This window comes from Dromaius novaehollandiae, chromosome 1 (genome assembly GCF_036370855.1).
Source record: "Dromaius novaehollandiae isolate bDroNov1 chromosome 1, bDroNov1.hap1, whole genome shotgun sequence".
Lineage (NCBI taxonomy): Eukaryota > Metazoa > Chordata > Aves > Casuariiformes > Dromaiidae > Dromaius > Dromaius novaehollandiae.
In genome coordinates this window covers 118783008-118797796 of record NC_088098.1, presented here as the reverse complement: position 1 = coordinate 118797796, position 14789 = coordinate 118783008, and the positions used below count along the sequence as shown (strand labels likewise).

Below are 14789 nucleotides of genomic sequence, written 5' to 3'. Positions count from 1 at the left end.
GATTGTATCAAAAAAAAAAAAGATTTCCTAAGAATTTTAATAGTAACAACAGGATCAACTCCTTTCCTTACCTGAAGGAAAAGCATTATTAAAACAGAAAAAGAAGTATTATCATCAAGTACTCAAGCAAACTACTGATCTACATACCTATAAGTTCTGCAACTGCACTGAAAGGCCAGGTGTGACTGGTAGAGTTGGTGTGCAAGAACTTTGGACAAAGCTGAAATAAAACGGAAATAACAGCATTAGTTTGTGCTCTTCAACCATGACAAGCCAGAAAACAGTTCATTAAACAAAGTAACATTCAATGAAGCTACTTTATACCAAGTTATGAAAAGGCTGTAATTAAATCTACTGTTAGGTACTGGCATACTGACAACTTTTACAGGGAAAATTACTATAGATATTTAAGACAAAAAGAGCAATAAAGAACTCAGCCCAGTATTATACTTTTTGCTGAACATGGGTTATACAGTCATCTTATCGAAGAGACTCTTCTTTATCTTTACAGAAATACAAGGAACTATTGCTACATACTAATGCTAGAGATCACCGAAAGATATCACAGCCATAGTTCAAATCTAGTAGCAGAAATACAAGCTCTCAAATGTTAAAAATTTACATCTCAAACCATGAGTGTGGGATTTAATCTGAAAAAGTGAACGGCATCTAATATACTCAGTGACTTCCTGTCTAATATCATGGTTCCTTTTGCCCATATTGATCAAAATCACCCATTACTGGCACCTGTCAGATTCTCTCAACTAGTAGTTTGTGCCTTTGGCAATTCAGGCTCATACATTTTATCCTCACTGATAACTACATGTAACTAGAGGAACACAGCCACTACTAGGATTAGATGACAACATGCAAAATACCTATTTATGGGACATATCTTATAGATACCAGTGACAAAACCATTCTGAAGTAATTTTTGAAATATTGAATTTGTATATATTCATCTGAATAAAGAAATTAGGAAAAACAGAAATAAGCATCCATATAATGTAAGGATTTGTCAGTGCAACTTCCAGGGAAGTCTATTTGTTGAAACTGATATAGTTGGATTTGCGTTACCCCGGAGTATATCGATAATTATACTTTTACAGGGCCTTTAATACAAACCCACCGCACATATACTTAAACCTTGCTAGCACAGGTACGTTGATGGCATAAAAGACAATACCTATGAATACATGGCAGTACTGGAAATAGTTCATGTGCAGTGCAGTTATATCAGAAAACATAATACATATTGTATATAAAATCAGAAAATACTAAAAAATGCTGCATGTACACACACATATCAAATTTTACAGAACAACGATACTGACAAACGCTTTCATAGTAAGGTCTAAATAGAAACAAGCAATCACTCCATGTCTCTGAGTCCATTTATCAGAGAAAAGGAATAATGTTACAAGCAAATCAAGTGCAGTGGGCAAGGTATCACAGTGAGAGTAAGGCAGCAGCAATCCTAGTTTCGATCAGTGTAAGCTGTCCAGAAAACGCATCCTGATTCTAAGGTCGTAAGACCACAGGACAGCTGTTCATAAAATCTGGTAAATTGAATCTGCCCAAGTCACAACATTCCTTTCAAATTCATAACAGTTACTTACAAATAATTCAGAATCCAAGAAGAAAAAGACATTAAGCCAAACTGGAAACCACACCACTCTATACCATGACACATGGTTAAAAGGAACTTTCAATTTCTTCCTCCACCATACAACAGTTCAGCAGATCTTAAGATCTTGCCTGTACTGGACCATTCATTCCACTTCAACCTTTCACAACGCTGACGGCATTTGCTCCTTTGCTTTCTAAGCCTGATGATCAAATTTGCAAGAAATGACTGGATTTTTTTCCCATCCAAAATCCAGCCTCATCTTAACAGAGTACTAACACTTAAGGGGAAAAAAAAGATAGACATTCAAGCATTCAACACCTGCTCAACCCACTGCTAAAATGGTGAAAGTCTTCAGTTGTACAAAAGATAGACTGCGCACTCTGGAGTTACTAATGCCACTGCAATCTTAGCAATATGGACTTAGGAAAGAGTCTTGAGTGTAGTTTTGAAAAGACGTGGATTCATAAAAATGTGAACCTTCTCTGATCAAGCAATGCTGGTGAAGGAAAAAACCTCAGTGTCACCAACACTGAAAAAATCATGGGTAAGTTTTTTTTTTTTTTTTTTTTCCTGTGAAGCCAAGTGTATATGTGCATAGCAAGCAGATGTCTTCATGTGTTGCCTACTTAACCCAATGCTTCTCCATCCTTCATTTCATTGCTGCATACTAGTGACTAACATTGAAAGGAACGATATCTTAAAGAAACACCCTCTCCTACAAACAAACATGAGAATTACGTTGATCTTTCTGGATCCATGTTTCAAATGGTAAGGTTCTGAAAAGGCTGAAAGGTGGTGCATAGAGCTGTGGGAACTTGGGAATAGTTATATGAAACTAGAAGTTATATATTGGAACAGGGGAATTGTAAGAAATTGATTCTTGGCTCTAATACCTCCCTCAGCAAAAAGCTAATATCCCCCACAAAAAGTTCAGTGAGAAGTCTTCCTCACAGCACATAGGACCACTTGCTAATGTAAAGCTGTGAAACAAGGACACCAAACAGCATCCAAGCGAGATTAAAAACTGGAGAAGAGTGGCTTAAGGCCATTAGCTCCCTAGTTTGCTTCAGAGCATATGCAGCTGTCAGCACAACTGAGGGGAAACTCCATTTCATCAGGAATTTTTTAAGCCAATGTTGTCCCCTTCATTTCCTCAAACTATGCTTTAGTTAACTCATGAACAAGTGCAGTTCATAACTGATACAATAAGAAAATGGATAATGTAAGAAAGAGTTAACCCCAGGGTGAATGGTCCCTTTTTAGTATGTCAGCACGACTGTAGTTGAGACAATCCAAATCCAATTGCTTTGTTCACTGGGCCTAGTGTATTTTATTAGTATATGGGTCTTGGTTAGCAGTTTCATTTTCTTCTGGAGACCAAGTCCAGCAAAGTCCCTTTTGAGTATGCAACTAACCTCCCCTTTCCTCCAAACTAAATGTATATTTTATATTATTAAAAGACTCAGCAACACTAAGAGATGCATATCCTACAATTATAACCAGCAAATATTTAAGAATAAAGAAGCTTGTGTCTTCTTGGGGGGAAGGTCTCACTGCCATTCTCCTCTGGTTACTTCTTTCTCTGCCTTCCTTCTCCTCCAAACCCTGCCAAAGTCCTTGTCCTTCCACCCTTTCTGACCTGTTCTTAGGCCACAGTCTTGCCAGAATTTATTTCAGTGGTAGTGACAGTGCCAGCTTAAGCAGTGACGATCCCATATGGCTGCTTGTTTCTTGATATACTCCTCTTTCCTTCTCTCTGCCAGTTATGCTAGTACTGTTACATGACTGTGTACTGAACCACATCAGGGAGCTGATACAAATTAAAAATAATTTTTTAAATCTTATTTTTAACAAGCATCAGTTCCCTGAACTGTCTCATGCAACTGAGCAAAAATTTACCCAAGCAACAGAAGGAATGTAAGGGTGGGAATTAGTTACCAGGCCTGTTCAAACTACCTGTGCTGTTCATATATGCTTCTGATCTAACAGAAATAATTTGGTGAAACCCAACATATTTCCAAAGAACACCTGCTGATAGAAGAGACTGTGGGCATCAGTATCTGCTCTTCTCTGGAAAGCAGAGCCTTCTTCACTGTAGAACACGACCTGTTAGAACACTGTATCAGCTGCTTCATTGCTTTATTGGAAATGTACAAAAAGCATAGCTTTGATTGCAAACAGACCAAGTGTAATTTTTCAGCTGTGACTACTGACCGAAAACAAAACAAACTGCATCCTAAAAATAATTCATAAAGTTATCAATTGCACCAAGTTTAGTTTAGATTTCTCATCTGTTGGAAGTCAGCTTGCCAAAGTGATTTCGACTTGAGATCAGTTTTAAACATTTCGGCCTGACTGCTGTTACAGAGCTTTTTGCAAATGAAGATATTAATGCTTACGTGTTTTTCCCCTCCAGAAAACTACTAATGCATTAAAGACTAATGAATTAAAAACAAAACCAAGAGCATTGCATTATCTAGAGAGGGAGGAGAGCACTTCTCTTAATACATTAATTCAGAGAAACTGGAGCTAGCACAACTATGAGAAATACAGTCCACAAACAAAAGTGTAATTCTTGAACTTTAAAGTACACGACATTTATAGCTAACCTCTGTGATGATGGCAGGTTATATGAAGGTAATTTAAGCAGTTCTGAAAACATACTAGCATACATTTGTCACTCAGATGTTTGAGAAATTGCTTACTGTAATGATCCAGCTTCTTTCCACTATTCTATTCCAAGTTTTAAAATAAATAGTATGGTTCTGAACCAGGGTGCTATTAACTACAAATGTGACTTAGAGACATACACAGCAAAAGCCCAAAAGGCCTTTAAAAAACATCAAGATTCTTTCAGCAATGATGTATTTTTTTTTTTTTTAAAAAAGGAGTAGTTTTAACAACTCCTTCATTTGTATTAATATTAATAAGGAAATGACCAACTAGAGCATAGGGACAATAATCAGCAATACCAAAACTGAAAGGCAGAATACAGTCATGGATTTAATTTAAGGCATACTCATCACCCTTGTCAAAATGTAATTAGAGTTCTTGCAAAAAGAGGTTAAGATTTTAAGTCACAAGCTTCCAACTAGAGGTCATTCTGTTCACAATTACATCACTGCAACAGACCATGAACTTCCTCAAAAAAAAAAAAAAAAAAAAAAAACCCTCGAAAACACACAGACCAAAACCAAAAACGCACCCATGCACAGAATTAGACAACCCCCGGCACAGCCGCCCGAGCTAACGCCGCCGCGGATCCGGGAGGGCTCCCCGACCTCCACCCCTCGCTCCGGCGCGCAGCCGGCAACCACCGTCTCGGGCTCCCCAGGCCGCCCGCGGCTCCCAGCGCCCCTGCGGCAGCGCCGCCAACAGCGCTCGCCGGCGCGCTCGGGCCCCCGTGCGCGGAGCGAAACCCAGCGCGCCAGCAGTTTAACGGGAAAAACACAGGGAACAGCGCAAGGGAGAGGAAAGTTCAAGGTAACGAGGGGGCCGGTTTATCCTGACGGTGGGAGGCGAAGCCCCATGTCTGCAACACTTCGCCCACAACTTTTAACTCCTGGAGAGACGACGCATCTCCTCCAGCCCGGGCGCACTTCACTCCCTCCTCAGCTTCCCGCTTTTATTACCAAAAAGCGACGAGCGGCACGAGCGGCTTCTGCCTCCCCAGAGCCGCCCGCCGGGCGTCTCACTCCCCTCGCCCGCCCCCACCGCGGCCCGCCCCGGGGCTCCCAGGCACCGCTGACCCCGCACAGCCCCCTCCCTCCGCGCTCCTCGGGGGGCGACGGCCTGCTCGGGGGAGCTGCTGCTTGCTCGCCCTTCCCCCGCTCCGCCGGGGCCGGTGAGAGGAGCCGCGCCGGGGCGCCGCGGCCGCCACTCACCGCGCTGAGGCGGATCCCGCCCTGTGTTTTCGCCGCCATCTTTTGTGCCGCAGCGAGAGCCAGGGCGGGAGAGCGGGGCAGCGCCCGCCGCCAACACTTCCGTCTCGCCCCCTCCCCGCGCGCTTCCGGCGCGAGGCACAACCGTCCCCGCAGGGAGGCAGGGCCCGGGCAGGCCTTGGCGCGGAGGCCCCGCCCCCTCCCGCCTCGCGGCGCGGCCGTTGCCCGGTGGCCGTTACCGGGCAGCAGGGGGAGGGGGTTGCGAGGCGTCGTGTGACGGCGCGGGGCTGAGATACTCGGAGAGGTCGTGCGGCGTAGGCATAGGCCCGGGCGGAGAGGCTTTTCAGGCACCCGCCGCGGCCTCCTTGCCCCGGAAGCGCGGGCTGGGCCCATTGACTGTGGGCCGGGGCGGCAGCCGCCTCCGTTCTGCAGAAGCGCCGCTGGGAGGAGAGCCGGTCCCATTAGCTTCCACTTAACAATACGGAAAGCGGGTGTGTGGAAAGCCTGGGGGGTTCCTGTGATGTTGGATTTGGGTGTTTTTTGTTTGCTTTTGGGCGAAAATATTTAGGCGTTTTGAGTTTACCACCACCAGCCACGGACGGTCCATTTCCCTCAAGTGTGCCCCCGGAGCAGTTTCCAAACCGGCTTCCTCTTCCAGGGGACTTGTAATTGCTGGAAAGCAGGGCATTTGCCGTAGTCCTGAGGACGGTGCCTGACAAGCCCTCAATAGTTGCGTTCATCTCTTATATTACTAACTTTCTGAAAGCAAAAGATTTTGATGCAGATGTCACACTTGTTCTGCTCCACAGCTGGACTTATGCTACATTGTAGACTAACTACTGGTCTGTCAACATTTCTCTCCTTTTTGGTTGTTCAGTGCATGTGTTAGAAATGAGTCAAATGGAATTAAGCCCAGGACAAGGTTTAGCTTCCTGTCCTTTCATTTTCAGTAGCTGGACTTCAGGAATAAGGCTGGATACATACTAAAAAGCAAATCAGCATGCTTTTTACATGAATAATCAGCACAGAGTAATGTTGAAGTGTGTTGCTACCTGCAGATGTTTGCCTAAGTCTGGCAAAACAAGCTCAGCCACAAGACCCAGACTGCAAGATAAGAACTAAAAGTTTAATCAGATGGTTTTGATTCTCCTTGTTAACCTCAGCTGCCATGTCACATACACTTGCATAATATGTTATCATCATAAGGTTGCACCATTCCCTTCCGCCTTTTCCCCTGGATCTGTCCAGTGTTTGTCGAAGACAGTATGAGGTCAAATTCCACTGCCATTATTTGCAACAGGTTACCAGTTTTCACCCTGAGTTGCACAATGAAGAAAAAGATGGGTGAAATAGGAACCTACTCAATACAAGTAACAAGAGTTTTATTCATGTGAAGGCTGAGCACTGTGTTCTGTCAAGTTGCATACAAATAATATATAGTCTTATTCTGTAAAATGCATGAGGAAGAGAGGCCTGAAATCATGTTTCATATCCTGTTTACTCACTGAACGAAATTCCTCTGGTGTTTAATTAAAATTACTATGGTTCGGTTATTTGCACATATTGTGAGCAGTGCATGATGGTTACTTACCATAAGTCCAGACTACTAATTTTCTTCCTGGAGAACTTAAAAAACCAGCAGCTTGACATGCATTTATAGTTGGGAACATCTCTGCTGTCCATGACAGCAAGTAAGCTGTATGTCAACTCTCCATTTCATTTTGTCTCATATAATTATTTTAGCATTTTTCATTATATAATCTCAAAGGCAGCTACTATTCTGATGGTGGACAGATAGAAAAAAAAGAGATACAGATATGCTTGGCAAGAGAAAAGGTTCAAACTAAAAGATAAGCCTGAGTTACAGTAATTCAGGGTGACTGAAAGCGTACAGGCCATTTACTCATACCTGACGAGCAGCCTTCAACACACCTTGGGCAAAATGAATCTCTTCCCCTGCTCTCTTTAACAAAGAACTGTTTTTGGCCCACTCTACTGTTTTTCATTTGATTAAGCAGGTCCTCAAGAGGCATTCAGTGCCTTTTTTCTTTTTTTTTTTTAATTACCTGCAGGTATGCTACAATATTTCCCAGCATAGGCAGCACCTCTAGCTGATTTTCAAAATATTTTAAAAATACACAGTGTAACCAAACATTAGCAACTTCTGAGGTGGAAGGTGTGCTGCACAATATTATAAAGATGTGCACAGCAGAGAAAGGATGGAATCCGAAAAGCAGTTTTCACACCAAGTTAATGGAACTATCCTCCTCTAGCCTTATATTTGAAAGTTCTGTTGTGTGGAAAACAGTTTTCTGCCTTCCAAAGGAAAAGACAGTACTTTGAGGGCATTTACCCTGAACATATAAAAGTATACAGACTGAAGTTTAGAAATCTCTGGTGCTCAGAGGAAGCATTACAAAACAGCAGCCCCTGATTTCCTGGGGAGAGACACTGTCTCTCTGTGCTGTGCATTTGCCTCCAAACAGGCAGTCGCTGTCAGTCAATCAATAAGCTCCTGATGCTGCAGGAGCAGCTTCCTTCATCTGCTCCACTCAGTTCCTGGAAACTTGTCCTGAGAGCCCAGGAGTGGGATCCCAGGGTGGAAAGCCTGGAAATATGAAAGATGTGAGGCAGAGGAGGCTGGGCTTGTGTTGAGAGGAGTAGGGAGGTGGTGGTGCAATTGTTTCCTAGAAGAGGGTATGGCCTAACACAGAGTCACTGTTGCTGGCATCAAAACTAAGTTCTGCATGAGTCCTCATATATTGCAATTGAATTAGAGAGCATTTACAAAATCAGATAAAGTTGTTCTGTCAGCAGTAAAGGCAGTCTGAAAAACGACAGTTGCATTTGAAGAGGTATTTCAAAATAAAATTTAATATTAGAAGAATTACATTCAAATATAACATTGAATACACATAACCATTATTTAATGCGCTGCATTTCAAGTTCTGCTGTTCTTTGGCAGTTATCTTATTTGCATCTATTGTAATTTTTTTGCTTCAGGAAAATGAAACTCTTTTGAATGTTTAGCTACTTCTCCCTCTATGTATCATGCTATGTTGCTATGCTATCCCAAAGCTGTAGTATCCCATAAAGAAAGCTGAGCTGGGTTATTCTGAAAACAAGCAATAAATGACACAACAAAGCACAGTATTTTCTCTCCAGGTTTTGATACTGAGTTCTATGCTAAATTTTTCAGATTTATCTACAGTTAAGTTATACTGCTTTAGTAGTACCAATGTTAGAGCAGTACAACCTGCCTCCTTCATATGGGTTTAACAGCAGTGTAAGAATTAAAATGGTTATCGTTAGTCCTATACAGAAAAAGAATAAAGTTATACTGGTAGAGATACCTTTAAGCCTGTGTAACTGCCCCCTCCTCGCCGTCTCCCCCAAGTAAGGAATATTTTAGTTAGAGCCCTTTCCTCCTTGTTCCCTCCCTCTTTTTATATTGATTAAAGATCTGCTTATAGACTAATTTTTAAAGAACTTAACACTCACTGCTTCAGTGAAATGATTCTGCAGGTCACAAGTATCTGATGCCATTTAAAGCAATGATCTACAGAACCACAGAACAGAGGCAGAAGTATGTACAGAAGATAGGAGATTTAGAAGCAAGTGGTATTTTTGTAGAAGGCAAGATCATCTTTTGTCTGTAGAGCTCTAACTTGTAAGTCACAGATTCTCTTTTTAAAGTTCACCATCAGGGCTAGAGGGAAAAAGTAAAAAGTAGGTGACTGATGTCTGATTCTCACATTGGAGGCACAGGCAGTCTGAACAGGACATTCCCTTTCAAATGGAAAGGGGACAAAATCCTCAATATAAGATACTGGTTTACCAGCTTTAGCTACTGAGGAAGTTAAGTGAAGACACAGGTTTATAGTTTATGGAATGAGGTAAAATGAAATGTTTGGTGGCAAAACATTGTCTTAGATTTTAACAGCCCACTTGACAGCATCTCATCAGGATTTTAAGAGAAGTCCCTAAATATGGGATGCAACCACTGGAGGGTTGAAAGTAAAACTACGAAATCATCCTGAGTATTAAATATTCTCTTTAAAAATGACTGAGTTTACATAAGTAACAAACATGATTATTTTAATAGTATCCTGCTCCAGTTTTTAAATGACGCTTAAAAGGGATAATTTAGCACTTGTGCTTATTCCAACAGCATTGGAGATTGTTAATAAATTACATTAAGAAATGCAAACAATACACATTCCTAATGACTAAACAATATTACACCTCAGTCTATCACTTGGCTTAATTGTATAAATGCACACTATTTAAGTTCAGCATAAATCTATAAGTGACAATTCACTAGTCAGCAATACAATATTATGACAGTAAAGCATGTTGTTAATGTTTCATCATTTTAGTTTACAGTTCAAAGTTGAAAACTTCCACAAACCTGTAGGCTAAAACACTGCAGAGTATAGTTGCCTTCCATGTTTCTTGCATGAGTTCTGGAAAAAATCCCCTGACTTCACTGCCTAGTGACATTAAACCATTCATTTTATATGTCCCTTTTCTAAGTTTGAAAAAACAAGAGGGATGAAATCCAATACTCAGCACATCAGTTCTGATGTTTCAAGTAACACAAGCAGCAGGCACTAGTCTGCAGGTATTTCACACAAAACCCATGTCTCTAGGAGCAAAGGTGTTTAAATAAAGGAGCAGACAGGTGTTTAACAGAAAAGCAAAGCTCTTCACCATTAAAAAACATGATAAGCTTCCCCTGAGACAAATCAGCATAGCTAATTCAATCAGATAATCCACTAAATATGAAAATTCAAGGGAGTTCACTTCCACAGATAAAAAAAACATTCTACTGAAGGTATTACCCTTCAGACATGCAACTATGCTGTTTACCAAAAGAGCTAATCACAGTCTTCTATGTCCTGGATGGTGGTAGCAGTGCAGTTCCGAAGAAGTTGCACCTTGAACCTTGTTGTAGTCATAGGACTGCGAATGATCTAACTCTTGTGACACCTAGGAGCAGCCAAATATATTCTTTTGTATATTAAAAAAAAAAAGTGTTCTTTAAAAAAAATGCAATTTTCTTTTAATTTGAATTGGGCTGTTTGTGTACAGCAATTTATAAATTTACAGGATTATCTTCATTTAGCTTGCATTTCTGAAGTGCAAAATGACCCTAGTTACTGAAAGAACAAAGTTCTTTCATTTAAAAAAATGAATTAGAATATTTTTAGTCAATTATTAAAAAACGTTAAGTGGTACAGGTTACAAAATGTTACTGCATAGGTTTGTCTTTTATGCATGTGTCTGTTTTATTTAGGAATCACTAATCTTGAAAGACACTACTATAATGCAGAATTGAGATTACAAATATGGTAAGTCTGCGGTTATTGCACAATGCTAAAACTTATAAAATATGTGTTTGAAATTTAAATGACTTGTTTAGAAGTTAAGTTCATAAGTTTTGGAACACATTAAAGAGAGGAGAAGTAGAATTGGGCTTTAATGTCAGAAAATGGCTTATCTGCAAACTGATAGTACAGTGACATGCAATATTAGCTTTATCTTAATTTTACTTTCAGAACAGTTCCAAAAGCAGTTTAAAATACTCACATGAGAAGCTACTGAACAAACAGTACAGTTTCTACTTTCACCAAGTCAAAAATATTCTTCCTTTATTTACAAAAAAACCTCTTTAATCATTCACATTAAAAGCAAGTAAAAGAATACAGTAACTATGATAAATTACCACTAAACTGTATTCTTTTTTCCTCCCACAGGAGCTGAACAAAAAAATTGTTGCTTTTTATCACCACTGGGAAGCCTGGATTATTGAAGCTCACTCCATGACGGCAGGAAGAGAACCCCAAAATGAAGTTTCAAAACTGGGGGGCGGTGAAGAACTGCAGGAGTTTCACCGCCTTGAGTAATGTTTTACCTTTGTTTCACTATTTATTCATCACAAGTGAAACATCTGCCACGAGACTTAACTTTCCATGTTTTCAAGAAAGTCACATTCAACACTCTCTTCAAGCTGTTGCAAGATCTTTATGCCATTACTGCCAAGGTAGTCCACAGAGAGAGATGCAGAAGTGTGAGAATTCTGGGACTCACTCCCCTTTGCTGTAAATGCATAACATAGAGTCTTGAAGAAGGGTACAAGTTGGGTGATGCTAGATATAGAGTGGAAGTCCAAAAGAGGAAACTTGTGCCTTTGGGAAATTCTCTCATTAGTACTGTTGGTTTCCTGTAAGCACACAAATCAAGATTTACTTAGGGTTTTGCATTAAGACAGCATGTTCTTCTACCGCGTATAGTTCATTTGAACCCTGTACTAGACACTTGTTTTCATACTGAGAGACCCATAGCGTACAATTCCACCATGACATCAATTGTATAATTGGTATACCAAGTTATTTCTATATTCAGATTTGAGTTGCCTTTAAAAGAAAGTCTTACAAGTTCAGAAGACTGCAAATTCGGACTAGCCTTCAAAATCAGAATGAGACATCCAACAACAACAGAATATGGAGATTACAGATAGCTTGTAACAGTATCCCTGAGAAATCCTAATGCCTCTGTTCTTTTTTTCTAGAAGTATTAATGCTAAACCTTAATGGTAATTTAAAATGCTATATGGTTTACTCTGCTAAAGAACAGCATGCTCTTTTTAGAGATACCTGTATCGTCTGAGACAAATAGTTTCTCACTTGGTGGTTATGGGCAGATTTAAGGAAGCAACAGGAAACTACCACTCCACATCCAAAAGCAATTTGGCATCTACAAGATACATGTGTGAAAGCAGGCAGATCATTTTTAAAAGCCTGAGGAATCTTTTATTATATCTAAAAACCTCTTACCTACCTTACTTTTCTAAGCAAGTGACAAGATTTTAAGTTAACGGATTCCATACAAATAAAATATGATTTAAGAGTAGTGTTCTTTCTTTACCCCATATTTCTTCTTTAGCAGATCCATGATTCTTATAATGTGTGGTCTGCATTCTTGATTATTTTCTATCAGATGAGAATTCACCGTACATGCCTCTGTGTCAATCTCTGGGACAAATGCCCATTTGTACCTGAAACAAATGGATTACACTGTTAAGAATACAGACAGAAGAATTTGTTTCTTGGATCATACATAGTATAGTAGAGCACTAGTTTGTTTACAGTAACCAGCTGTCATAACTTATTTCATGCTGCTACCAGAGCTGAACTTAATTATCAGGGAAGTTACTCTCATCTCAGCACTGAAATGCAATTGACTCCAAATATTCCCAGGTGTGTGTGTAAGGAAAACAAAGAACAGCGTGCCTGTGTCCTTCTCCCAGTTCTCCCAAGTGAGAGGAGAAACTCCTAGTGAGGCTAGTGAAATCTTCTTACATTAACAAGACAGAATTGTTTTTCAAATACCCAAATTGCATTTGTCCTAACATCTGTACTTGTAGAAAGAACGCATGGCAAAATTTTTTATAGAACAAAATATATATGGAATTACTTTAAAGAATAAGGACAGCAACAAACTCCAGAACAGACAGGCAATTAGAGGACTTACATCTGAAATAACTGCATCCTGTCGGATGGAAATGAAAGTGCTGTATCCAAAAATTTACAAGCCGATAAATACAAGGACAGCTCATTCTGCTGTATGTCAGAAAGTAAGGAACCACTGCCATCACCCGATACTTTCTGTCTGCTTATTTTGCTGTTGCTCCTGTGTTACAGTTAAGAAATGCATTATTAAAACATACAAATCACAGAATTGTCGAGGTTGGAAGGGATTTCTGGAGATGGAGTCTAACCCCCCCTGCTTAAGCAGGGTCAACTAGAGCAGGCTGCCCAGGACTGCATCCAGATGGCTTTTGAGTACCTCCAAGGATGGAGACTCCACAACGTCTCTGGGCCACCTGTTCCACTGTTCAACCACCCTCACAGTGAAAAAGCTTTTCCTCATGTTCAGATGGAACTTCCCATGTTTCAGTTTGTGACCACTGCCTCTCACCCTGTCATGGGGCACCACTGAGAAGAGTCTGGTTCCATCTTCTTTACGCTCTCCCTTCAGACATTTATATGCACTGATAAGATTCTCCCTCAATTTTCTCTTCTCCAGGCTAAACAGTCTACTGTCCACTAAATGGTTTTCATTCAACAAAAGGGGAATGTACCTGTGCACACACATTGAAAGCTTTATTTTCATTCTATTAGCACTGAGATTAATATAAAAGGCTATTAGCAGAAACATATCTAAAAAAAAGGAAAAAACAAAACACTGTAAAATATTCAAATGCTGATTTAGCATTTTTTCTATTTTTTGTATGCAACTAGTAAGCTTCCATGTTAGAACATATCATTATTTTAGCTGCTGAAAAGAATCCCTGAACTAAGATTCATCAGTGCCAGAAATACGCAAGCACAATTAGCAAAAGTTGTCATCTCTCCCCTATCCCAGAAAACGCAAACATTGCAGCAAGAGAAAAAGCACAATCAATACTAGCTTTCACAAGTTCTTTATCAGATAAATGGCAATTCTTACTTTGATGGTTCATCTTCCTCATTTAAATCTTCTTCCAGCTGTAGAAACGTCTGAATCTTTAAATAAATAAATAATTTATGGGAACATTAAAATGTTCATACAACTCAGGCACAAAAACATGTTTCATATGGTATGAGGAATCAGACTTAGTTTACTCTATGACTTGCAGCAAGCTAAGAAGTCATGCAAGAAACTATGTTAGCAATAACAACAAAAATCAATCAAAAAAGATATTTCTTAATGACAACATTAATTCTTTTCCCAAATTATCAAACTAATGTAGAGCTACGAAAACACTTCCTTTTTCAAATAGGGTGTACTTGGGAGAAAGGCAAAGGGGAATGGGGAAAAAAGAAACGTTAACTAGTTTCAAGTTACTTATTTCTTACCAGTTCAGTTACCATAATTGGCCACAATGAGGTTAGATGCTGAGGAGAAATCCTTAACAAAAGAACTCTGAAGAAGAGAAACATCTGTGCAGCAACTATAGAAGTCTGCCCAACACGAAGGTTCTCAGTCAGTCGTTCTGAAACAAAGATTAAAAAAAAAAAGTATTGTTTTCCTGAACGTGCATTATTTTGGGAAATCAAAAATGTAGAAGATGGCAGAATAAAATTTGTGTTTTATCATTAGTTTTGGCTTCAGTCCCTTCCATTCTACTAAAACAATTTTTCTTTCAGATAAAAAACCTGAAGAGTTAGTGGTTATATATTGGACACATTTTTGTTATTTCGTCAAAAGTGACATTCCAGGAGAGCAACAAC

The 14789-nt window shown here is 39.9% G+C and overlaps 2 protein-coding genes and 1 long non-coding RNA gene across 5 annotated transcripts in view; 1 reads left to right on the top strand and 2 right to left on the bottom strand.

Annotated features, from left to right (window-relative positions):
- MORC3 (MORC family CW-type zinc finger 3) overlaps positions 1 to 5697 on the bottom strand; it is a 28059-nt gene extending 22362 nt beyond the window's left edge. The window contains exons 1-2 of the mRNA XM_064524754.1: positions 5515 to 5697; positions 148 to 220 (exon numbers count right to left, since the gene is read on the bottom strand). Of these exons, the coding sequence (XP_064380824.1) occupies positions 148 to 220; positions 5515 to 5553 (112 nt within the window). The 5' untranslated portion in view covers positions 5554 to 5697. The remainder of the gene's footprint in view (positions 1 to 147; positions 221 to 5514) is intronic.
- Positions 4808 to 14657, top strand: LOC135330624 (uncharacterized). The gene is made up of 3 exons (XR_010392600.1): positions 4808 to 5113; positions 10811 to 10865; positions 11271 to 14657. It is a non-coding gene; the product is annotated as an uncharacterized LOC135330624 (long non-coding RNA).
- Positions 8370 to 14789, bottom strand: part of DOP1B (DOP1 leucine zipper like protein B) — a 55975-nt gene continuing 49555 nt past the window's right edge. For 2 of the 3 annotated variants that reach the window (XM_026121532.2, XM_026121533.2), the window contains 5 exons: positions 14415 to 14551; positions 14026 to 14081; positions 13048 to 13206; positions 12442 to 12571; positions 8370 to 11737 (listed from right to left, as the gene is read on the bottom strand). In XM_026121532.2, the coding sequence (XP_025977317.2) occupies positions 11477 to 11737; positions 12442 to 12571; positions 13048 to 13206; positions 14026 to 14081; positions 14415 to 14551 (743 nt within the window). In that variant the 3' untranslated portion in view covers positions 8370 to 11476. Of the gene's footprint in view, positions 11738 to 12170; positions 12271 to 12441; positions 12572 to 13047; positions 13207 to 14025; positions 14082 to 14414; positions 14552 to 14789 lie in introns of all 3 variants that reach the window. The other variant, XM_026121534.2, reaches the window with a different exon arrangement.